General features: G+C 37.1%; 1 protein-coding gene across 1 annotated transcript in view; it reads left to right on the top strand.

Annotated features, from left to right (window-relative positions):
• ADGRG7 (adhesion G protein-coupled receptor G7) overlaps positions 1 to 27199 on the top strand; it is a 92757-nt gene that overhangs the window by 55735 nt on the left and 9823 nt on the right. Inside the window, exons 15-16 of the mRNA XM_069065378.1 lie at positions 1018 to 1174; positions 16830 to 17070. Coding sequence (XP_068921479.1) covers positions 1018 to 1174; positions 16830 to 17070 — 398 coding nt within the window. The remainder of the gene's footprint in view (positions 1 to 1017; positions 1175 to 16829; positions 17071 to 27199) is intronic.

The raw sequence follows: 27199 nt of genomic DNA, 5'->3' as shown, positions 1-27199 counted from the left end.
ACACACACACACACACACACACACACACACACACACACACACACACAGACACACACACACACCTTAAAAGTAGTGAGTTAATATTTACATAGCACTTTAAGGTTTGTAAGATGCTTTGCATATATTATTTCATTTTCTTCTTACAACAGCCTTGGGAGATAAAAGCTATTATTATCCTCATTTTATAGAAGAAGGAACTTATTCAAAGGTTAAGCCATGTTGTTTGTCCTTTGTTCTCAAAGAGGACCATGACTTTAGGGAGGTGATGTCATGACTTTCAGTGAATTGGATTTGAATGAGTCAGGGCTGTGCAAAGCCACCAGCCTCACTTTCTTCTCCAGAGCCATAGATCAGGATGACTGTTCAAAAATGAAAAGAAGAGTATCTTCTTGACTGATACTCTTATTATATTTGCCATAATAAAATTTCATTATATTAAAAAAAAGTAATCCCCAATAGAATACACTGTAACCACCACTGAATTAACACAAGTGAAAGGTTATGCTCAGACTCACAATAGAGAAACCATCGTTATTAAATTTCTATACCACTCCCATCTTTTTTATAGTGACTTAGTTTGCAGAATTATTATACACTCACCCTCACCTATGATTTTCATAAGGGTTAATAATTTTAATATTCAATAGAAATATATAATATTTCATTGGTACCTTTTGTTTTTGCATTGCTTAGTTTTCCCCTTAATTCCTTTCTTTCAACCTCCCAGAGAACAATCTCTTATAAGTAAGACATTTTTAAAAAAAAGAGGAAGAAGAAAAAAAAATCACCAAAATAGATCAACACATTAAAAAAAAATCTGTAATGATAAACAATGCTCCAAATCTGTGGACCCTCTACCTCATGCAGTATAAATAAAAATGGGCACCCTGGAGTTCCTTATACCAATAAATCACAAGTCCTGTCCCTATCCCTATTGATTACAAGTGATGGTGGTAGTGGTGATAATGTTGCTGGTGTAAACATGGACCATTCTATCTTTTTTTTTTCCTCATCCAGCACAAAAAAGAGCTCTGTCATGAAGAAGATTCTTAGCACATTATCCATTGCTGTGGTTTTTGGGCTTACTTGGATTCTGGGTTACCTGATGCTAATAGATGATCGCAATGTAAAAATCATCTTCAGCTTTTTATTCTGCATTTTCAACACGACACAGGTATGTATCCTGGGTCAAGTCACTATCTTCTATAACTTTGAAGCAGGGTCAGGATCTCCACTAGGCAATCGAACATTTTTCTGGTAATGTAGAATTACAAAATCCTAAAATCTCCAAGTTGGAAAGAACCTCAGATGTCATCTAATACAATCCATACTTGAACAGGGAATCCCTGTATATAAGTAGTGTCAAACTCAAGTAGAAAAAGGGGTCACTGAATTATATATAAGGATCCCTGAGGGCTCCATTTTGAAAACCACATATTATCATTGTGTTTTATTGTATCTTAGATTATTTTGTTAAATACTTCCTAATTATATCTTAATCTGGTTTAGGCAGCCCTAGGAATGTTGAAGGTAGCAGCTGTCCTTGTATTTGATATGCTGTTGTACAAAATCCCATCCTTTTCCTCCTCTCCATTCACCCCTGTTTAAGCACTCATTGCTTCTTTGTTGGTGTTTCTTGTTGTTGTTTAATCATTCAGCCTTATCCAACCTCTTCATGACTTTATTTGGGATATTCTTGGCAAAGAAACTGGAGAGGTTTGCCATTTCTTTCTCCAGCTCATTTTTTTAGTTGAGGAAACTGAGGCAAGCAGTGACTTGCCCAGGATCACACAGCTAGTAAGTATCTGAGGTCAGATTTGAACTCCAGTCTTCCTGACTCCAGGGTCAGCTCTCTATCCACTCCACCACCTAGCAGCCCTCCTCCTACATTACTCCCACTCTATAATTGCCAGTGCCCTCTCCTCATGGCTACTTTGATCTGTTTTGTATGTACTTTGTACATACTTAGCAGTGGACATTTATTTCCTCCACTAGAATATAAGCTCCTTAAGAGCAGAAACTATCTGTATTTTGTCTGTGTGTCCACAGTGCTTCTTAGTGCAGAGCATGGCACATTGCAGAGATTAAGCAAATGTTTATTGATTGATTGACCTAATCCATACCTCTTTAGCTTGTCTACAAGGACATAAAGAGAGACTTCATCAAAGGGCTAGTTTAAAATCTGTATATTATGTTAACAGAGTCCCTCTGTTAACATAATAGTCTAATAATATCTCTTTGAAAGAAGGAAATATAGTTATTCTGTCATGACCTGTGGTTGATGAGCCCACATTCACATTTAAGAATTATCACTTTCCTTTTCAAAATGCTCAGAAATCACCCCAGGTTTTGGATATCCCAGAGATTAAAGTCAAACCTACTAGACTTTTAGAATGTAGCCTTTCCCCATTTCTTAAAATTGAAACCTCTTCCCATCCCCAATCTAGCAAGTAACTTCCCTACCTTTCCATAATCCCTCAGTGATGACTGATATCAGAAGAGTAATCATATGTCTGCTTGTGTCATATCCTGGGCTATAGTTAATCTGGGCCTTTTGACTAACTTGAAGACATTGAAGGTAGTTGGTTACACACTCATTCTTACTTATCATAACAACAACAATCACGATTATAACAACAGCTAGTATACAACACTCGGAGGTTTGCAAAGTACTTTACATATATTAACTTATTTTATCATCAAAACAACCTTTTGAGGTAGGTACTATTATTATTTCCATTTAACAGATGAGAAAACTGAGACACAGATAAATTAAATGATTTTCCCAGGACCACACAGCTGAGAAGTGTCTGAGGTCAAATTTGAACTTAGATTTTCCTGTTTCTAAGTTCTCATACTTTATCCACTATGACATTTAGCTACCCATTGCACCACCTTTGTTCTATCCTCAGTCCAAAGATCACTTTCCTTTGTAGAGAAAGCAGAAGCAAAATAAAAATTTAGTAACCCTTCCTGCTCTGTTGACCATCATCATTATTGACATGTTGGTTCTCTTGCCTCTTTAGTCATCTTCCTGCTCACAAAATTGCTTTTAAAAAGAATCCTAGGGACAGTAGTAAAGCCAAGATGATGGAGTAAAGGCAGGGACTTGCCTGAGCTCTCCCCTAATTCCCTCCAAATGCCTTTTAAAAATGATCCAAAACAAATTCTAGAACAGTAGAACCCACAAAAAGATCTAGTGAAACAAATTTCCAGCCCAAAACAAAATGGAACGTTGGCAGGAAAGGTCTGTTGCACCAGGGTGAGAGATGAGCATTGTCCAGTGCAGGCCACGCCAGCACAGATTGGGCCCCAGAAAACCTGGATCAGGTCTTGGGAATGACTGAATCAGTAGCAGTGGTGACTGCTTCCAGAGCTCTCAGCCTACAGATGGTAAGGGGATTGAACTGGTCAGAAAGAGATTACAGGCTTTTTGTTTTTGTTTTTGTTTTTTTGGGTTTTTTTTTTGCAAGCACTGAGGCTTTTTGTGAGCACTGAGGTTTTGTCCACACTCAGATCCCAGGTCACAGTCCTGGGTGGCAGTCCCAGGGCAAGGAGAAACACTAGCATAGCAGAACTTATAGTCACATTGGAGGGGGGACCCTCCTCACAGTTCCAAGGTGGAAAAGAGTACCTGCCATCACTCACAGACCAGAGCACAGGCCAGGAAAGAAGTAAACACTTCTCCTTAGATCGTACCACATTGGAAAAACTGAAAACTTACAATTCCCTACAAGTATCTCTGAAAACAACTGCACAAAACCCATGAAGCTTGGGATAGCACACCTTCCACTCTAGAAACAAAGCCCTACTTTAGCAAAGAGTTAAGTAATAGACTGGGAAAATGAGCAAACAATGGGGGAAAATCCGTGATTATTGAAAGCTACTATGGTGACAGAGAAGATCAAAGAACACACTCAGAAGAAGACAACAAAATCAAAGCTCTTATATCTAAAACTTCCAAGAAAAATATGAATTGGTCTCAAGACATGGGAGAGTTCAAAAAGAATTTTGAAAATTAAATAAGAGAGGTGGAGGAAAAATTAGGAAGAGAAATGAAAATGATGCAAGAAATCATGAAAAATGAGTCAACAGTTTGGTAAAGGAGACATAAAAAAGTGCTGAAGAAAATAACACCTTAAAAAACAGACTAGGCCAAATGACAAAAGAAGCCCAAAAAGCCAATGAGGAGAAGAATGACTTAAAAAGTAGAACTGGCCGAATGGAAAAAGGAGGTCCAAAAAGCCACAGAAGAAAATAACTCCTTAAAAATTAGAATGGAGCAAATGGAAGCTAATGACTTTATGAGAAATCAAGAAACAGTAAACTACATATAGACAGGGCACAGGTGTGAGTTGAATATGAAGGGATGACATCTAAAAATAAAATTAAGGGGTGAGAGGAATATTCTGGTAGAAAGATAAAGGTAGAGGTAGAATGGGGGTAAATTATCTCATTTATAAGAGGCAAGAGAAAGCTTTTACAGTGGAGGGAAAGAGGGGGGAAATAGGTAAAGTTAGGGAACCTAACTCTCATCAGAATTGTCTCAAAGAGGGATTAATATGCATAGTTAATTGGGTATAGAACTCTTATCTACAGGAAAAAAGGATAAGAGAAGGGAGGGGGGATGATAGAAAGGAGGGCATATTGGGGGAGGGGTTAGTCAGAAGCATAACACTTTTGAGGAGGGACAGGGTGAAAGGAGAGAGAATAGAATAAATGGGGTGTGGTGGATAGGATGGTCGGAAATACAGTTAGCAATAGTAACTGTGAAAAAATTTTGAAGCAAGTTTCTTTAATAAATACCTCATTTCTGAAACATATAGAGAACTGAATCAAATTTATAAAATAAGAACCATTGTCTAATTGATAAATTATAAAAAATAAGATCAATTTTCAGATGAAGTAATAAAAGATCTCTATAGCCATCTGAAAAAATACTCTAATTCACTATAGATTGGAGAAATGGAAATTAAAACAATTCTGAGGTACTACCTCATAGATTGTCTAATAGTACAGAAAAGGAAAATGACAAATGTTGGAAGAGATGTGGGAAAAATGAGATATTAATATACTCTCCTAAAATTGGTGGAATTGTAAACCAATTCAACCATTCTGTGGAGCAATTTGGAACTATGCCTATTCATATTCTTTGACCTAGTAGTGCCACTACTCTGTCTATATCCCAAAAGAGATTAAAAAAAAAACCTAAAGCAAAGGACCTATCTGTACAAAAATATTTATGACAGCTCCTTTCTAGGGGCAAAGTATTAGAGATTGAGGGGGTGCCCATTAATTGGGGAATGGCTGAACAAGTGGTGGTATGTGATTATGATGGAATACAGTTGTACGGTACTATAAGAAATGAAGAGCAGGATGCTCTCAGAAAAACCTGGAAAGACTCACATGGACTAAGCCAAAGTGAAATGTACTGGGTACAAAGTAACAGCAATATTGTAAGATGATCAGCTATGAATGACTTAGCTCTTCTCAGCAATACAATAATCTGAGGCAACCCTGAAGAGCTTGGAATGAAAAATACTATCCATCCCCAGAGAGGGAACTGATGGTGTCTGAATATAGATTGAAATATACTTTTAAAAATCCTATGCTGTTATCCTTTGCTTTTCCTTACCAGTCTCAGTTCATTCTGAACTTTAGCACTACTTTTATAGGACTGCCATGCTCTTATACATTCATCCTCTGTGCTATTACTTTCAAATCCTTTATATGTCTTTTCAAAATTTTTAGTTAATTGGTGAGTTCTCAGCTCAGACAAGTCTTATATTTTCTCCTTATCAGAATTATTTCCCTTTATGTCTTCAGGGTTTTATTTTTCAGAATTTTCCATCCTTCTTGGATTGACTTGTCCCATAGAATTGTAGACCGTAGGAGCTCACCAATTCCTTTCTCTGAACTTTCTGATATTTACCAGACTCTGTTGTCAGAGTTCTCTTCTTTCTCTGTCACAAACTTTGAGGGAGTGGTCATTTGCCTTCCTCACCCCACAAGGTTCAAATCATTTCCTCCCCAACAACCAGTTCCTCCCTGTTAATGAGGATCAGGACCAGTGTATAACTTCACTGTGTAAGTTTGTCTGCTTTTTGAAGGATGAAATTATGATTAAGGGAAATGAAGAAGCTATTAGCTGCCTTGATTGTGGCAGAGAGAAAGGTCCAGTAAATGTCTGGATAACTGAAATCCACCATCACTACAATTTCATGACTCTGGACCAGCCTTATGATGTTCCCCACATACATCATCTAGTTTCTCTTTCTACTATGTGTCTACCTTGATAAAATTACTGTTCCTCCCATTGATCTTCATTGATCCCAATGCTTTCCACCATGCTTCTTCTTTCTGTTTCCTGGCTATATTCTCCTATTACTTATCTTCTTAATATACAATGCTCCTCTCTACCCTTTTACCTATCCTGCCTTTTAAAAACAAGATAAATCTATCTAGAGCCATGTTCTAGTAATGGTTTTCACCCCACCAGATCTCAGGGATAGCACTGAGATTAAATTTGCCTTTTAGCATTAAGGTTTCTTGTTCATTGTTTCAACAATGAAAATTTTTGAACAGAGATTTGTAGACAGGAGTTTTGCCTTTGGCCCCTTTCTTGGATTTTTTTCTCTCCTGAACTTCTGGGCATCTCAAACAGTATTCTTTCTTCATTATAGATATTCCTTATAGTATCTTGCTTGGTATATATCCATAATCATCTCCTTATTCCCAAACTTAATTTTAAAGATGTTTCTATTCAATTTTAAGGACATTAGGTAAATATATTCTACTGATGAGGAGTCTGTCATTCTATATTTAAAGCATGGTCCAGAAATCTGAATCTCATTTTTAGAAACCATCTCCTTAACCAGCTGTTTGCTTTTCTTGGAGAGAGTGACCCTAGACAACACCACATAGTTATTTTAGGAGCTTAGATCTCTAGAAGAATGACTGGTTATGACCACAAATCTTATATGCAACTAAAGCTATATGTTCACTTTAAATAATTTCTAAGTATAAGAGTAAACATATTTTTTAATTAAAATTTAATTTATTAATTTGTTTGTTTCCTTTTAATTTCAGGATTTAATTCCACAATTCCTTGAATTTCACATTTTGTCCCCCTCCCTCCCCTCCCCCCCCCCCAGGCGGCTTATTATCAAGTATAGGATCTGTAAATACTTTCACATTATACAATGGTCAGGTTATAAGGATGGATTGTACCAGCTGGAATGAAAAATGGTAAAGAGGACATAAAATCAAATAAGAGAATGAAAAAGATCAGGTATTTTGCTTCCACCTGGATATAAATTTAGTTCTTTCTAGTTCTTTCTCTGGATGCACGTTTTCCTCTCCATCATGCATCTTTTGGGATCGACTTATATCCCTGCATTGTTGAGAAGAGTCCAGTCTATCAAAGTTGGTCATCACACATACGTTGTGTCTGTAATTGTGTACAAATTCCTCCTGGTTCTACTCTTCTCACTCAGCATCAGTTCTTTTAAGCCTCTCCAGGTAAATATGAAGACCGCCTGCTCCCCGTTTCTTATAGTGCAATAGTATTCCATAACATGCATATACCACAACTTGTTCAGCCATTCCCCAATTGATGGGCACCCCCTTAATTTCCAATTCTTTGCCACCACAAAAAGAGCTGCTATAAACATTTTTGTACATATGGGTCTTTCTCCCATTTCTATGATCTCTTTGGGATATAACACTAGGAGTGGTATTGCTGGATCAAAGGGTATGAAAGTATTTATAGCCCTTTGGGCATAATTCCAGATTGCTCTCCAGAAAGGCTGGATCAGTTCACAACTCCACCAACAATGCATTAGTGTTCCAGTTTGCCCACATCCTCTCCAGCATTTGTCATTTTCCTGTTTTGTCATCTTAGCCAATCTGACTGGTGAGATGTGGTACCTCAGATTTGTTTTGATTTGCATTTCTCTAATCAATAGTGAATAGAGCATTTCTTCATGTGCTTATAGATAGCTTTAATATCTTTCTCTTAAAACTGCCTGTTCATATCCTTTGACCATTTATCAATTGGATAATGGCTTGTATTCTTATAAATTTGACTCAATTCTCTGTATATTTTAGAGATGAGTCCTTTGTCAGAGACATAGGTTGTAAAGATTCTTTCCCAATTTCCCACCTCCCTCTTAATCTTGGTTACATTGGCTTTGTTTGTACAGAAACTTTTCAATTTCATGTAGTCAAAATTATCCATTTTACATTTTATAATGTTCTATAATTCCTGTTTCATCATAAAGTCATTCCCTCTCCACAAGTCTGATAGGTAAACTATTCCTTGTTTTGGCAGACTGCTTACAGTATCAACCTTTATACCTAGACCATGAACCCATTTAGACTTGATTTTGGTATATGGTGTTAGATAATGGTCTATGTCCAGTTTCTGCCATACTATATTCCAGTTTTCCCAGCAGTTTTTGTCAAATAGTGAGTTCTTATCCCAAAAACCAGGGTCTGGGGGTTTATCAAACAATACATTACTGTAGTCGTTGACTTCTGAATCTCGTGTGCCTAATCTATTCCATTGATCCACTTCTCTATTTCTAAGCCAGTACCAGGTAGTTTTGATGACTGCCGCTTTATAGTACAGATTGAAATCTGGTAAAGCTAGTCCACCTTCCCTATCATTTTTTTTCCATTAATTCCCTTGATATTCTGGACCGTTTATTCTTCCAGATGAATTTTGTTACTATTTTTTCTAACTCTATAAAGTAGTTTTTTGGTAAATTAATTGGTATGGCACTAAATATATAATTTAATTTAGGTAAAATTGTCATTTTTATTATATTAGCTTGACCCAGCCATGAGCAATTGATATTTTTCCAATTAGTTAGATCTGACTTTATTTGTGTGAAAAGTGTTTTGTAGTTATGATCATACAGGTCCTGGGTTTGTTTTGGCAGGTAAATTCCCAAATATTTTATAATGTCTACAGTAACTTTAAATGGGATTTCTCTTTCTACTTCTTGCTGTTGAATTTCATTGGAAATATATAGGAATGCCGAGGATTTATGTGGGTTTATTTTATATCCTGCAACTTTGCCAAATTTATTTATTGTCTCAAGCAGTTTTTTACTTGATTCTCTAGGATTCTCTAAGTATATCATCATATCATCTGCGAAGAGTGATAGCTTGGTCTCTTCTTTGCCTAACCTGATTCCTTTGATTTCTTTTTCTTCTCTAATTGCTACTGCTAACATTTCTAGTACCAGATTGAATAAGAGGGGTGATAGTGGACACCCTTGTTTCACCCCTGATATTATGGGAAATGCTTTCAGCTTCTCCCCATTACATATAATACTTGCTGATGGCTTTAAATAGATGCTACCTATTATTTTAAGGAAGGCTCTATTTATTCCTATACTTTCTAATGTTTTTAATAGGAATGGATGTTGTATTTTGTCAAAAGCCTTTTCTGCATCTATTGAGATGATCATGTGGTTTCTGCTAGTTTTATTGTTGATATGCTCAATTATACTGATGGTTTCCCTAATATTAAAACATCCTTGCATTCCTGGAATAAATCCTACCTGATCAAAGTGTATTATTCTTGAGATAAGTTGCTGTAGTCTTTTGGCTAGTATTTTATTTAGAATTTTTGCATCTATATTCATGAGGGAGATTGGTCTATAATTTTCTTTCTCTGTTTTATCTCTTCCTGATTTAGGTATCAGTACCATATTTGTGTCATAAAAAGAATTTGGTAGGACTCCTTCTTCACTAATTTTCCCAAATAATTTGTAGAGTATTGGAATCAATTGTTCTTTAAATGTTTGATAGAATTCACTAGTGAATCCATCTGGCCCTGGAGATTTTTTCCTAGGGAGGTGACTGATGGCTTGTTCAATTTCTTTTTCTGAGATGGGATTATTTAAGTAATTTACTTCCTCTTCAGTTAATCTGGGCAACTTGTATGTTTCTAAATACTCATCCATTTCCCTAAGATTGTCAAATTTATGTGCATACAATTGGGAAAAATAATTCCTAATTATTGTTTTGATTTCCTCTTCATTGGAGGTAGATTCACCCTTTTCATTTTTGATACTCATAATTTGGTTTTCTTCTTTCTTTTTTTTATCATATGGACTAAGGGTCTGTCAATTTTGTTGGTTTTTTCATAAAACCAGCTTTTGGTTTTATTTATTAGTTCAATAGTTTTCTTAATTTCGATTTTATTAATCTCTCCTTTAGTCTTCAATATTTCTAGTTTAGTATTTAATTGGGGATTTTGAATTTGTTCTTTTTCTAGGTTTTTTAATTTGTATGCCCAATTCGTTGAGCTCCCTTTTCTCTAATTTAATCACGTATGCACTCAGGGATATAAAACTTCCCCTAAGAACTGCCTTTAATGCATCCCACAGCTTTTAGTATGTTGTCTCATTATTATCATTCTCTTGAATGAAATTACTGATTGTTTCTATAATTTCTTGTTTGACCCACTCATTCTTTAGGATTAAATTGTTTAATTTCCAGTTAGTTTTTAGTCTGTCTTTCCCTGGCCCTTTATTGCATATAATTTTTATTGCATCATGATCTGAGAATGATACGTTTAATATTTCTGCCTTACTGCATAGAATTGTGAGGTTTTTATGCCCTAGAACATGGTCAATTTTTGAGTATGTGCCATGAACTGCTGAGAAGAAAGTATATTCCTTTTTATCCCCATTCAGTTTTCTCCAGAGATGTATCATACCTTTCCTCTCTAAAATCCTGTTCACCTCCTTAACTTCTTTCTTGTTTATTTTGAGGTTGGATTTATCAAGTTCAGATAGGGGGAGATTAAGGTCTCCCACTAGTATAGTTTTGCTATTTCTTCCTCTAATTCCTTTACCTTCACCTCTAGGAATTTGGAAGCTACACCACTTGGTGCATATATGTTAAGTAGTGATATTGCTTCATTCTCGATGGTGCCTTTTAACAGGATATAGTTTCCTTCCTTATCTCTTTTAATTAGGTCAATTTTTGCATTTGCTTTATCTGAGATAAGGATTGCTACCCCTGCTTTTTTTACTTTAGCTGAGGCATGATATATTTTACTCCAACCTTTTACCTTTACCTTGTGTGTATCCCTCTGTTTCAGATGTGTTTCTTGTAAACAGCATATTGTAGGATTATGATTTCTAATCCATTCTGCTATCCATCTCCGTTTTATAGGGGAGTTCATTCCATTCACATTTACAGTTATGATTGTTATCTGTTTCTTTCCCCTTATCCTATTCCTGCCCCTATTAATGTTCATATTTTTCCTCCCTTCTCCCTTCCCCCCCTTAATAGTTTTCCTTTTGACCACCGCCTCCCTCAGTGTTCCCTTTTCGGCCCCCCTCCCTTTTCCTCCCCTTTTCCCCTTACTACTTCCCTCTCTTCAAACCAGTCCCACCACCCTTTTGTAACCCTTTCCCCCTCCTACTACCTGTAGGATATTGTTATACTTAATGAGGTATGCTATTTTTTCTTCGCATCAAGAATGACAGGAACAGATCTCATGCGAAGCTCCTCTCCCTCCCCTCTTTCCCTCTAAAATGATGTGTGTTCTCCTTGTTTACCTTTCTAAGTCACTCTTGCTTCTCGTAATTGGAGGTTGAATTTTCCATCGAGTTCTGGCTTTTTTATCAAGAAGGTCTGGAACTCTGTTACATCATTGAATGACCATCTCTTTGCCTGGAAGAATATGCTCAGTCTCACTGGGTATGTGATCCTTGGTTGTAATCCAAGCTGTTTTGCCTTCCTGAAAATTGTATTCCCTGCCTCCGATCTTTCAGTGTGGAGGCTGACAAATCCTGTACAATCCTCACTGTGGACCCTTGATATTTGAATTGTTTCTTTCTGGCCGCTTGAAGTATTTTCTCTTTTATCTGGTAGTTCTGGAGTTTGGCCACAACATTTCGAGGATTTTTCAGTTTGAGATCTCTTACAGCAGGTGTCCGGTGGATTCTGTCTATTTCTATTTTCCCCTCAGGTTCAAGTATCTCAGGGCAGTTTTCCTTAACGAGCTCTTGGAGAATGTTGTCCAGGCTCATTTTTTCATCATAATTTTCTGGTAGGCCTATGATTCTCAGATTATCTCTCCTGGATCTGTTTTCCAGGTCAGTTATTTTTTTCTTTGAGGTATTTTACCTCTTTTTCTAATTTTTCATTTTTGTTGTTTTGCTTGGCTACTTCTTAGTTCCTCATAGAGTTATTTGTTTCCATTTGTTTAATTCTGGTTTTTAGCAAATCATTTTCCTTGGTTAATTTTTGAAGCTCCTTTTCCATATCATACACTTTTCTTTTTAGAGAGATGTTTTCCTCATTATAATGTTTTTCGAATTCTGCTATTTTCGTTTTGAGAGAATTATTCATTTTTCTCTTCTATCTCTCTCATTTTGCTTTCAAAGTTCCTTTTGATCTCATCTAGGAGAGCCTTCTGTGCTTGGGATCCATTCCCTGTTGAAGTTTCAGCTGTGGGTGTGGAGTCCACATTGTCTCCCTCTGAGGTTGGTTCCTCCCTCTGAGGATAGTAGGACTCTAGAGTCTTTGTCTTTGTAGTCTGAAAAGTAAACATATTTAATAATAAGCTTTCAAAACTATCTTTTCAACTAGCATTTCAGAGCTTTTCCTATTAAAACTGACTTAGTAAAAGTAAAATAATATTATTATGAAATTTTCATTGCAAAGAGAGAGAGTCGGAGACAGAGAGAAGAGAGAGTGAGGCAGAAAGCGAGGAAGGAGAGAAGAAAGAGAAAGGAGAGAAGAGAACATGATTATTAAAATGGAGAACAGGTGGAGTGGATGGTAATCCAATGCATTAGTTAATCAAACAATAATTTGTGTTTGACTTCAGAATATATGCTTGTGTTAACATTTAAATATGTTCTGGAAATTTACAACACTTGAAAAGAAAAGAATGATGCTACCCTGGAAAGATGTTAGAGACTCTCCTGGTGTTTTTTTAAATACTGCACACCTTTTAATTTCTAATTCAAGCTAGAGATACAATTAGCTCCCCAAATCGTTCAATGCTAAATTGAGATGTCCTTCTTCTCCATATATTTAGTTTCTTAACTTCTCTGACTTGGGAGAAGGATCTTGTTTGAAAACATTTCTGCTTAGATTACAGACTGTATGGAGGAATAAGTAAGAGATAGTGGATTCTGTTAGCAAAGGATTTATTACATATGCTATTTATATTAATAAGAAGTCAAAAGCAAGATTTACCAGATGATGGGCCTCTAATAATTTCAGTTTGATTGCAATAATTAAGCATACTGTGAGCCTGCTCAAGGAATCACTTTACTCCAGCAATCCTTGGCTCACAAAGGGTCTCCTATATATTCTTCTAAAGGAAATTATTCTTCCTAAGGATATGTTGACTCATATTGTCTATAGCCAAGAGCAATCTGTACTTGGGCAATATAATTTCCTGTCATAGGAGGGAGAAGAAGTCAAGAGAACTAGATTTTAGTCGTAGCTTTTCCGCTTCCTTCTCGTATGACCTTGGTCAAATCATTTTTAACCTCTTGTGACCCAAGTCTCCTTGGGTCATTCTTTCCTAGAATTAGAGGGTTGAATGAGATCTCTAAGGTCCTTTGTATATCTCACATTGTTTTTTTGTTCTAATAAACATGCATTTAGTAGCTTAATAAATATCTAATTAGTAAGGAGCACCAGTTCCTCTGCTGAAGCTTACACAAGGAGACTCTCATCATCAATGTACTGAAAGAAAACAAACCTGAAAGTCTGGGTGGCTTTATCTCCAGAGTAGGCACAGACTATCAGACATGACAGGGGGTCTTTGGGAGGAATGGAGATGGAAACAACAACAGCAATGACCACTTACTATCAAAGGCTTATGTATCTCATGATCTTATTGTCAGCAACCCTGTCTTCCATTTACCTAAAGGCAACAAAGCTTCATGGGTGTACCCTCACAGCAAACACTGGCATTTAATAGACTATGTCATTGTAAGAAGATGAGACAGGTAGGATGTAAGCATGATGAAGGCTATGTGTGGCACAGAGTGCTGGATTGATCACCGACTTATCCTCTCCAAACTAAACATTTACATTCAACAAAAGCAGCAGTCCCAAGGCGTGACAACCATCAGAAGACATCAACAGATTAGAATATTTCTCTGTGTGTGAACAGTTTGCTACTGACTTGGAGAGAAACACAGTATTGATAATAGTGGAGCAAAAAAGGAGTGGGCAGTTTTCAGAGATTCAGTATAGAACACAGCATTTACCCTTCTGGTCCAGAACACTCAAACTTCAGGACTGGTTTGATGAAAATGATGGGGATATTCAGAAGCTACTTAGTGAAAAAAATGTGAACTCTATAGGGTCTAATAGCAGGATAGTTCATCTATCTCTAAATAGAGGTTTATACACAACATTCATCAATCTAACCAATGCCTTTGATACTGTTAGTCATGGGGGCCTGTGGAAGATTATAGCAAAATTTAGTTGCTCAGAGAAATCCATCAGTATCATACACCAGTTTTATGATGGCATAGGTTTTGGATAATGGAGAATGCTCTCATGTTTTCCCAGTCATCAATGGGATGAAGCAGGGCTGTGTGTTTGCTCTCATACTTTTTATCATGATGTTTTCAGCTGTATTGTCAGACACCTTCAATAAGGATGAAAATGGCATAAAGGTCAGGTACAACACTGATGATAAATTATTTAACTTGAGAAGCCTACAAGCCAAGAATAAAATGGAGGGAGAGTTGCTGCCAAGACTTTTTATTCACAGATGATTGTGCATTAAATGCAAACTCTGAGGCTGAGATGCAGCAAAGTGTGGATTGACTCTCTGCTGCTTGTGCTAATTTTAAACAAAGGTTCTCTACCAGCCAGCACCAGACCATCCATACATGGAACCATTGGTTACAACAAATGGAGAAATTTTGAATGCTGTGTATAAATTTATTTACCTTGGTAGTATACTTTCCAGGGATGTACACATAAGATGATGAGGTTGACACACATTGCCAGAGCTAGCTCAGCATTTGGGAGGCTCTGTAGGAAAGTATGAGAGAGAAGTATTAGAAGGCCTACCCAACTGAAGGTCTACAGAACCATTATGTGGACCTCATTGTTGTATGTCTGTGAAACCTGAACAATATACCACTGCCATGCCAGGAAACTGAATTGCTTACATTTGAATTGTTCTAGAAGGATTCTGAAGATCACTTAGCAAAATAAGGTACTGGACATTGAGGTCTTTTCTCAAGCTGAACTAAGCATTCATTCTCTACTGCAGAGAATGCAACTCCAATGTGCTGGCCACATTATTCAAATGCTAGACATACATTTGCCTAAAAGACTGTTTTACAGAGAACTCACACAAGGCATGTGCTCACTTGATGATCAGAAGAAGTGATAGAAGGATATGGAATTAATAATAAGATATGGGAAACACTGGCACAGGATTGTCCAGAGTGGCCTGCTTGTATCAAAGAAGGCCCTGTGCTCTTTGAGCAATGGAGAAGTGTGGTAGCTTGAAAGAAACATGAACTCCACAAATTTAGAGACATCTCCCATCCAAATGGTCATATAGACTACTTGTACCCAATCTGTGATAGAACCTTTTGACTCACATTGGTATGATCAGCCAGCCATAGCCAGACATAGTGTACAATGACCCTGACATTGTGATGTTATTTTGCTCCTCTTCAAGCACTAAGGTATGTCTATATTCTCTCTCTCCCCGCCCCCCCCTCTCTCTTTCACACACACATGGAAGCAACTCTTTGTCACTAATTGGACTCTCACTTTTTGTCATTTCAAGAGACATATTTCAAATGGAAGTACATGTCTGTAAAAACCAAAATTAAAAATACAACACCGGCCCCAGAGTCGGGAGACCTGGGATTGGTTCCGGGCTCAGATACTTAACACTCACACAAAATAACTGGCCATGTAACCTTGAGCAAGTTACCTAACCCTGATTGCTTTAAAAAAAATGCAACTACCATCCCAGAAGTCCCAGACATTCCATTTGGAAGTCAAAATTCTACACATGATATTTTATCTTCTAATTTCATGAAAGATATTCTAGGAATCATATTAGAATCCTCTCTGGATTCTTAAAACCCTCTATTTTACTATAATGCCCTCTTCAGGTAATATTTGTAAGCTTCTACAAATTATCCACAGGCTAAACATAAGCATAAAAATCTCAACATACTGGTTTATTTCTTTATCTGACTGTGATCTAAGTAAATTTCAAAATGTGATGGAGATTAAGTTCCACTCAATATATGGGAGACAGCTCTTAGCAGTTAACAAACTTCTCTCTGTTTCAGTTTCAGTTAACAAACTGCCCAAACTGCTATCAGATTTCACATCAGGCAGGTTAAAGGGGATTTGAGAAACCTATTTTTTTTCATTTAGCAATAGCCATTTCAAATAAAAGTAATAACAAATTGATAATTAATAAAGTTTATTTGCAATTTTCTATTGGGACCCCTAAATTCCGGAATCCTTACTTGATTCAGAATCTGTGATTTTACCAATGTAAGGAACTCCTGGTACATAACTCCTTCCTTGACCATGAAGATCAACAACTCCTTCATAATTTATAGCCAGAGAATTGCCTGGAGCAGTGAGAAGTTAAGTAACTTGTCCACAGTCACGCAAAGCATATTATATTACATTAGTAGTTTACCTCTCTTAAGTAAGTAAATGAATCGTAGCTGTAAGGAGGGAGATATAAGGATTGGGAAGGGTAGATGGCTCCATTGAATGCTTCTTTGGCTTTTAATCTCTGAACTAATGAAACTATGTTTTCATTCCATCTATAGGGATTGCAGATTTTCATCTTCTACACTGTAAGAACAAAAGTCTTCCAGACTAAAGTTTCTGATGTATTCAAGTCAATATCGTTGACCATTGGGAGGATTAAAATGCCTTCTCTGGAGACAATTTCTCTACATTCACAGGTGTATGAACTGGTTAGGTCCATTCCAAGCAGAATAGAACGCTTTAAATTGCTGGAGCGATCTCCTGTTACCGAGGAGACATTCCTTTCTGAAAATGACCCAAGTAATTCATGCTACTAAACTGTAAAGATATTATAAGTTTGGTAATTTATTTGTGATGCATCAGATATGAATTTTAAATTATTTCTCTCCTTCCTCTTAGTACTTAACCTTATCAGGCATCTCCTTCAGTACACTTTTATCATGGGAGAAAAATAGAAAAATATTGCCTCTCATATGGAACCATAACTAGTATTTTCCATGCCTGGGTCAAGCTTCACACACACAAAATGGGTTTGGGATAAGGAGTGCAAAAAGCACCTGAAAAATCAACTTTTTTTTTTGGAGGGGAAAAGGCAAGGTAATTGGGGTTAAGTGAATTGCCCAAGGTCACACAGCTAGTAAATATCAAGTGTCTGAAGATGAATTTGAATTCAGGTCCTCCTGACTCCAGGGCCAGTGCCCTATTCACTGCACCACCTAGCCACCCCCTGAAAAATCAATTTTTGAAGACAAGTTCAGCTTAGGGGAGGGGCAGAGAGGAAATCTAGCCTCCATCATATGGTAGCCCCCTACTTTATTCTTGCTGAATAGGTGCTACCTCAGGTATTCTGTCAGAGCTCTGGGACAGAGCCCTGGTCACCCTAGCCATAACTCTGCTCTCATAACAAGTAAAATGAATTTAGGGCTTTTCCTATTAGTTAGTCACTATATTGTTATAGGATTCAGATTGAACTACCTAGGATTAAAGATTTATAATATGTATCATATCATGTATGCTAAAAGATCAATTGTGATTAAAAAATAAAAATTATTACCTTGTATTGTTTAATGGATGTCATTCTTGACTTTTAGAAGAACGAAAAGGAAGCTGCTTAGTACCATTACTACTGATATACACATTTCCAATGAAAAGTTATATACCCAGTTGACTTTTGTAAATACACCTGTGTATGTATATGTATATATATATATAATTTTTTTTTCTGCAAGAGAATCTTATCTTGTAGGTAACTGTATAGGTGGTAGATCCTGTAAAGCTCCAATGGACCCATGATTTCATTAATTATTCAATCAATTGACAAGAATTTATTACATGCCTACTACATGCCAAGCACTATACTAGGTGCTGAGTATACTTTTAAAAAAAATAGTCCCTGCTCTCAGAAAACTTATTAGGAGAAACAACATGAAATAGATACAAAATATTTGCAAAATAAACACATGTTACATTTGGGCAGGGCACTAACAGTTGGGATAATTAGGAAAGGCTTCATGTAAAAAATTTCTCTTGAGCAGAGTTTTGAAGGAAATAAAATTCTAAGAGGTAGAGATGAAGTAGGATAGTCAAGGCATGGAGGCCTGCTAGTACAAAAAAATGGGGGTGGGAAATGGAGTGGTGTTGTATGTGTGTGAAATATAGTGAGAAGTTTGGTTGAAGCATAGAGTGCACAAAGAATGTTAGAAAGGTAGGTTGGATCCAGATTGTGAAGATATTTTAAAGCCAAACAGAGGGGCTTATATTTGATTTGTTAGTATGTAAACTCCTTGAGAGCATAGATGATTTTATTCTTTGTATCATCAGTGCCTTAGCACAGTGTCTGAGACATAGTAGGTGCTTAATAAATGCTTATTGACTGATTTATTGATCCCAAAGGCAATAGGGAGCCATTGGTGTTTACTAAGTAGAGGACTGGGATATTGTGCAGATAGAAACAACATGATTTGACAAGTGACTGGATATATGTGAGGGAGAGTGAGGAGTCAAGAATAACACCAATTTTTAAAAACTGGCTAACTGGAATGGTGTCCTTGATAAAAACATGGCAATTTAGAAGAGGGTTAGGATTTAGGAAAAAGATAAATAGTTCAGTTTCAACATGTTGAGTTTGAGATACCTATGGAACATAGTATTGCAGATGTATAATAGGAAATTGGAAAGGCAGAGTTACAACTCCCTAGAGAAACTAGATATAGATTTAGGAATCATCTGCAGAGACATTATAACTGTACTCCCTTGGGGATGGGGTTAGCAAGTGAAAAAGTATAGTGAGAGAATAGAAGGGGATCCAGAACAGTTCCTCTAAGAACATTTACAGTTAGGCGGTATGCTATAGAAGATGAACCAGGAAAGGAAACTGAAAAGGCATGGACAGACAGGTAGGAAGAAAATCAAGAGAGAATGTCATTTAAAACCACCAAGAGTATCTAGGAGGAAAGAGTGGTCAACAGAATCAAATGCTTATAAGGTCAAAGAGGATGAGGGCTGAGAAAAGGTTATTAGATTTGGAAATTAAGAGGTTATTGGCAACTTTGAAGAAAGCAGTTTAAACTTAGCAAAGTGGTTAGAAACCAACTGATAATGTACCACAAAAACCCATTTGACTCTGGAAATTCAATACCACAAAATCTTAACCCCTGTGTATAACAATGTTTCTGTGGGAGAATAACAGCAACAGTAGCAACAAGTATTTATTAATCACCTATTTTGTTTGATTGCCTTAAGCAAGACATTGGGGGAGATAAAAAGTTTAGATAAAATTACAGTTTTGTTCCCTTAGGAGACTAATGGTCTCCCATGAGCCTCAGACACAAATAACTAAACCTGTGACTGAGAACTGCAAATTCTAGATTTATGTGAACTGGATTTGACCCTAGAGCCTCTCAAGAAATCATCTTTTTGCCTTATCCCAGCCCAGAGTTTCTTTCATGATTACTTCCCCACAAAGGTGTGAGAAAGGGCCTTCATTTCACCTTGCAAGCCCTCCCACTGAAGGGACACAGTATATTGGATACCAGATAGCATTTCACTCCACAGAAATCGAAAAGCACTAGGGACCTATAGTAGAGCCCTCTCCTCACATCCCCCCCCCTCCCCAAACCCAAGTGATAGAATTCTGTGAGTCCCACCTTTTGCATCAGGAACCTATGTAGATTTCCCTACTAACAGTATTACCTTAAAGAATTAGCTCCTCTCAGAAGCAATATGAACTTGGAGTTGCTGGGGAGATAGGACCTATATAGGCCTCTATACCTTTACAGTACTAATTTAAGCCTTCTCTTGTAAGTCTGGAGCTGCTCCTGCCTGCCACTGATACCCCTACTGCTATTGCTGCCACTGGACTCTCTTTCTAACTCTCTTCTTGAATCTTTCCAGAGAAAAAATTCAAACTTCTACTGTACTAAAAACCCTGCCCTCTTGTTTGGACCCTCCAACAAGAGTCCTTTCTTCTCAGGCTAAAGAGAAATCTAGGTCCAGGGTCTTTAGTAACTTAGATCCCTTCCAAGGTAATCCACCTAGTCACCAGAAGGGCTATTTCATGCCTCCCAGGGTTTGAAATATTGCAGTCCCTTGCAAAATCATCTTCAGTTTGGCATCTAGAATTATATGGTACAACATCAGAAGACACAGCAGTCTCTCAAAAGAACAAGGATGGTTACCAGTGTCCCTGGGAATTGTCCCATCAACCATACATGCAATAGAAAGAATACAATGTGAAGTGTCTCAGTGACTATAGGTCCAAATTACATGCAGGATCTATCACATGCATATGTCAATAGTATATTTGAATCCGTTTTAACACAAGGAAAATATATTAAAAAAAACAAAATCAAGCAATAAGGAAAGGCAACACAGATTTATTAAGCACTTTACTATGTGGCAGACACTGTGTTAGGTGCTAGGAATATAAATACAAGCAAACAAGAAAGACAATCTCTGCTTTCTAAAGGAGAAGACAACACCCAAGAGAGCTGGAAAGGGAGAGAATAGGGAGGGAGGGGAAAGGTACCTGGTGCAAGGGCATGGTGCTAAAACACTGCAAGCCAAAATCACAGTAAGGAGGAGAATGAAGATTGACTGGCCTGGAACCCCTTTCAAAAATGGAGGGCTTAGGAGCAATTCTTCAATGAGAGAACGGGACTCATTATAACAGGCTTATCCCAGAGTGCGAAGGTAACAGGGATGACTGGAGGTTCCAGGGTATGACTATAAGTTGAGGCAAAGTATTGAAGTCTGTGAAGTTAGAACCACAGTCAGGCAGCAATAATAACTGGTAGGTCCAATAAATAACAAAGGCAAAGTAACAACATATTCACAGACACAGTCATGAGCAAATATGCATCATTAACAGATTCTTGTAACTTCAATAAATGAGTAATGACTACATGAGTACTCATAGAATTACATGTAACACACATTAATAGACCCGTGTAACCTGCCTGAGTCACATGGAAGCCTGAATCACATGAGTCTATGGTGGGAGGAGCTTGTTGAAAGGGTAGAGCAGAGCCCAGAGGAAGTTGGTCAGAGTAATTAGAGCTGAGGGAGAGAGAGAGAAAGCAGGCAGTGAGCTATGAGTGTTTGTTTGTGGGAAAATCCTTGCAGGAGGGAAGGTTTAGGGGTGGTGGTTCCCCCCGTGTGGTTATTGTGTATAGATTTCTTTGTTGTTATGATGGATTTGGCTTTTTGGTGTTGTATCTGTACTGCAGAAGTCTCTATTGTGGGAGGATTTCATTAAGCCAAAAGCATTGCTGCTGGGGCTCATCTTCCATTATTTTGATTAGGTACAGTATATACAGTCTTCACTCTAAATTTCTGTTTCACAACTTCCATCTTGGTCAGGCAAACACTGAAGTCACTATGGAATTTTCTGAAGAAATTGCTTATATCAACATGGTAATAGAAACCCTAACCTTAGTGTGTCCTGACCAAATGCATATCAGTGAGATGGAATTCTAATTGAAATTATTTCTGTTCTATTAAGGATACTAGTTAAATACTACAAGCAACAAACTGGCACTAAATATCTGGACACTTTGACCATCCATATTGTTTGTGCAAAAGCATACAGATGAATAAAATAAAGTGGTGACAGAGAATGTCATAAGAATTTTAGCTTTTCATCTTCAGAGGTTGATTCAAAGAAATTTGACTTTGGTGATTTCCCCAACAATAGTCAAATGGAAGACATTATTTAGGCAGAAGCTTGGCAAGAAGACAAGTATATTTTCACTTGCACGAGCGAGATATGGGATGTGCTTGAGACATAGATCATAAGATCCAACTCATCAACATCCTATTATTCTGGAACCAATCTAGGAAAAATCCTTTGTAATAATAATAATTAGAATGCCTATAATGATTTAAAATTTGCAAAGCATATCACATTTCATTTGTTCCTTATAACAACTCTGCAAGGTAGGTGCTATTGTACCCCATTTAAAAGATGAAGAAACGGAGGCCGAGAGAGAGACTTTCCCAGAATCACACAGTTAATGGGTTTCCAAAGCCAGATTTGAGCTCAGGTGTTCTAGATGCTAAGTCCAGCACTCTATCCACTGGTTCACCTAGTTTCCTTTTTCTGCTTTTGCCTGTGAGGATGATCTGAGAGATAATCTCAAGAATCTATTAGTTATGGCATCATCACAGAGTCCAATAGTCTATGTGAATCACCCCAAAAGAATGGAAGGATACCTATGCATGTAGACTACTGAACTTCAGACAAAAGAACCAAGATAGAATCAGTATGCCATGCCAATGACAAGTCCTTATGGGTATAATACTTCTTGTGACTATGTTGCCCCAGGGCCCCATGGATTTTTTTTTATGATATCAAAAAACTCACATAATATTTTATCTCTCTCTAAGGCCACATCTTGATACATATATAAAGACAGATGGAGATAAACAGTAGTATTCCCTGCTTTGCTCTGGCTAGCGTACATTCTATGGAAAGTAGCCCTGCCCACTTCCAAAGAAATTTGTGGCTCAACATTGAAGGGCTTGTACTTTGAGATGATATAGCAAATGAGACAAGAAAATGTGATCTCTTAGTTCCCCACATGACAGCTGAAGGAGAGAGTTTGCATTAAAATCAACAACTCAAGGCAAGCATTATTAAACATTTACTATGTTCTAATCATTTTTCTAAGCTCTTGACATACAAACTCAAACAGAAAAAAATATAGTACTTACCTTCAAAGAGCTTTTATTTGAATGGGGGAAGGCAACACTTGCATGGAAAGTTTGAAGAGTTAGAGGTAGAGTCTAGAGTTGGCCTGGGCATTTTCCTTAAAATGGAAGTTCTGGGAGGAACTGACCAATCAGAAGAAGGTACTGAAGGTGCAACATAAACTCCAGGGAAAGAAGGCCAGGGGTAGAGTAGAGCAGTTAGAGTGGATTGACCAGTAAGCCAGAAGGGCCAGACAACTCAATGAACCTTAAAAAGTAGCAATAGCACTCTCTAACACCCCCTCCCCTCCTTTCCATCTGCTAAAGTGAATTAGAATTCATTTCAACTTCTTCCTGGTGAGGTTGCGGGGGAGAAAGCTGGTTCCATTCCCCAATTCTGACAGTATGGATGGCAGTCACCAGCATTGGACAGCCCAAGTCTAGGTCTGGGGCTGCCATTTCTGTTTTGTTTCTTTCTTGAGTATAGATGAACAAGTAACAGTCTTGGAGGCAACTTTGTGAGAAAAAGAGGTCTAGAGATCCTCAGTCCCTTATTAGAAGTTGTCTTGAAAGAGAAGTGTTCTGCAACTCCAATACTTTTTTTAATACACATTATTTATTTTTAAACATTAAAGAAAAAATTTGAATTCCAATTCTCTCCCTTCCCCGTGCCCCCTAGCCCACTACTAAGAAGGCAAGCAATATGATATCACTTACACATGTGAAATCATGCAAAACATATTTCTGTAATTAGCCATATTTTTTTAAAAAGCAAGAAAAATAAAGCAAATGAAAAAATTATACTTCAATTTGTATTCAGAGTTCATCAGTTCCCTCTTTGGAAATGGATCTCATTTTTTCATCATGAGTCCTTTGGAATTGTCTTGAATCATAGTGATCAGAGGAGCCCAAGTCTTTTACAGCTGGTCTTCATTACGACACTACTGTTACTGTGCACAATGACCTCCCAGTTCATCTCAGATCACTTTATATAAGTTGATACAGGCCTGCAATGTTTTTCTGAAACCACTCCCTATGTCATTTCCCCACAGCTCATTAGTACTCTCTATCACAATCATATACCATGATGTGTTCAGCCATTCACCAATTGATGAGCATCCCCTCACTTTCTCATTCTAATAACAAAAAGAGACCCTATAAATTTTTTTGCATCCCTAGATCCTTTTTTTTCCTCTTATTTCTTTGGGATATAGACCTAGTAGTGGTATTCCAAGGTCAAAAGGTATGAACAGTTTTATAATCCTTTGAACCTAGTGCCAAATTGTTTTCCAAAATGGTTGGACCAGTTCACAACTCCATCAGCAGTTAGTATGCCTATTTTTCCCTCATCCCCTCCAGCATTTGTCATTTTTGATAGGTGTGAGGTGGTACCTCGGAGATGTTTTAATTCATATTTTTCCAGTCTATTGTGATCTAGAATATTTTTATATGACAACAAGTAATTTGATTTCTTTTTCTGGAAACAGCCTGTTTATATTCTTTGACATTTATCAGTCAGAGAAAGGCTCTTATTTTTATAAATTTGACTCAGTTCTATACTCAGTATATATTTGGGAGTTGAGGCCTTTATTAGAGAAACTTACCATAAAATTTTTTGGTATTATTTCATTGTCTGTGGTACCTTTTAGCAAACTGTAGTTTCCTTTATTATCCCTTTTAATTGTCTATTTTCGCTTATGCTTTGTCTGAAATCATAATTGCTACCCTTGCCTTTTTTAGTTTGGTTGAAGCATATTAGATTCTGCTCCAGCTCTTTTAACTCTCTGTGTGTCTTTCTGTTTCGAGTGTGCCTCTTGTAAACAACATATTGTTGGATTCTGGTTTCTAAGCCACTCTGCTATCTGCTTCCAGTTTTTAGGTGAGCTCATTCTATTCCCTTTCACAGCTATGATTACTTATTGTATATTTCCCTCTATCCCATTATCTTCTGTTTCTTCTTCTCTCTTTATCCTGTCCCTCCTCAAAAGTCTATTTTGCTTCTGATCACTGTTTCCCTTAATCTGTCCTTCCTTTTATCTTCCCCCTCCCCTTTCTCTTATCGCCCTCTCTTTTCCCATTTCACTGTGGGAGTTACATTTCTATACATAACTGAGTGTGTAAATATATTCTTCTCTCTTTGAACCAATTCTGATGAGAGTGAGGTTTAAGAACTGCTACCCCTGCCCCTATTTTCCCCTCTACTGTAAAAGCTCTTCCACAAATATGTCTTTTTGTGTGAAATAATTTACTCTATTCTGTCTCTCCCTTCCCCCTTCTTCCAATGCATCTCTCTTTTTCACCTTTTTTTTTGAGATCATTCAAACAAAATCAACTTTTATTGGCTCTACCACTCCAAAATTTGGTTTGAGATGTTATTTCAAAGTTGTTTAGAGGTAAATGTTGAGACAATTGAGCTGGGTTGCCTCAATTCCACCATTTTCAACTCTAACACTTCTTAGAAAAGATGACTGACAACAGAAGGAGTCCAACCGCTTCCATAGCTTGACAGATGACATGGATATGGAGGAAATTGGATGATGCAATGAAATATAAGATAACTTTTCAGCAGTCTTGCAAATTGTTTCTTGTTTTGATGTTTCTCTCAGTCTCCTGGGAGACTACTGTATAAAAGTAATTATAGATGATTACTTTTTTTAAAAAAGTTTTTCTTTTGAGTCTTTTGTATTTAGCATTTCTTTTGAATATAAAAAAAAATAGTCATCTTATATCCATTTACATTGTACAAGGTACTTTCTGTCCTTCTCCTTTTTTGAGAAGATCCTAGATATGAGCCAAACCAAAGATTTAAATAATCTTCACTAGGATTCCAGGGTGGAGTTATTTAGAGTCAGAGACAATGAGATGGAAGAGCCTTGCTCCTCTCTCTAGAGGCCCAGACTCCTTTAGAACTAAATTTTGTTCATATGCATGAGTTCAGAGTCCCAGGGCCCAATGGTTATTTTGTTCTTTTTGTTGAACATAGATACTGTGCTTTTTGTTTAGTTTTAAGGAATGTACCATGAGCTCTGCAGAGTTTGCTAAAATTTAGAGAACAGACTTTAAATGAGGTCAACTGTTAAAAATAGGATCTGCCATGCATCTAACCATTCATTACACTGTTGGATGCTATGCTATGAAGTTACTTTCTTTTGGTATGTTCTTCCTTTTCTTCCTCTCCACTCACACTTTAGGAAGAAAAATCTCAATTCTTAGAAATAAAAAGGCAAAATGTTATATGTGCAGTTGAGAAAAAAAATCAGGAAATTTAAAAATAATGTTGTATTTGAGTAAACTAAGTAGAACCAAGAGAACTGGCAACAATATTATAAAAATGCACAACTTTGAAATACACAAACTCTGAGCAACATAATGATCAACCATGATTCTAGGAGACTAATGAAGAAGAATGTTACTCAGTTTCTGTCAGAATCCTCCCTCCAAATGACCACTCTCATTCAATAAAATGCGGATTTCAGGGGAGGCTAGGTGGCGCAGTGAATAAAGCACCGTCCCTCGAGTCAGGAGGACCTGAGTTCAAATGTAGCCTCAGACACTTGACTTACTTAGCTGTGTGACCTTGGGCAAGTCACTTAACCCCAATTGCCCTCCAAAAAGCAAAAAAAATGCAAATTTCCTCCAGATGCTCATGACCACTTGGATTCTGTACCAGATTTCTTTTTTATAGATGACTTACAGGGTACAATGAACTTTTTCTTCAGTCAATCCAAATACTTTTTCTGTCAGTATGTTCATTAAGGACATTTCTCAATTAATCTAAAGTGTTGATTGAAACTTGTTTTCACATTCTTAAGGTATCAAGGCATCTTATCACTTACTTTGAGTGGGATAGGACTTGATATATTTCCTCAACTAACCCACAATTACATATATGTAAGAGTTCTATCTATCAATAAAATTTAAGCTCCTTGAGGGGAGGACTTATTTAATTTTTGTCTTTGTATCCCTAAAGGAGGTACAAAGGGTCTGGTTCTCAATAAATGTCTGTCAATTGATTTCCAACTGATCTCTTTGGGATACAGACCTAGTAATGGTATTACTGGGTCAAAAGGTATGCAGAGTTTTATGTCCCTCTGGGCATAGTTCCAAACTGTTCTACAGAATGGTTGGACAGGTCACAACTTCACCAGCAGTTCACTAGTATACCTATTTTCCCTCATCCTTTCCAGCACTTATCATTTCTGATAGGTGTGAGGTGGTATCTCAGAAATGCTTTAATTTG

This window comes from Petaurus breviceps, unplaced genomic scaffold, assembly GCF_028583685.1.
Source record: "Petaurus breviceps papuanus isolate PSGF00001 unplaced genomic scaffold, PetGlider_PUasm1.0 90683, whole genome shotgun sequence".
Classification (NCBI taxonomy): domain Eukaryota; kingdom Metazoa; phylum Chordata; class Mammalia; order Diprotodontia; family Petauridae; genus Petaurus; species Petaurus breviceps.
This window is presented reverse-complemented; position numbering and strand designations above follow the sequence as displayed.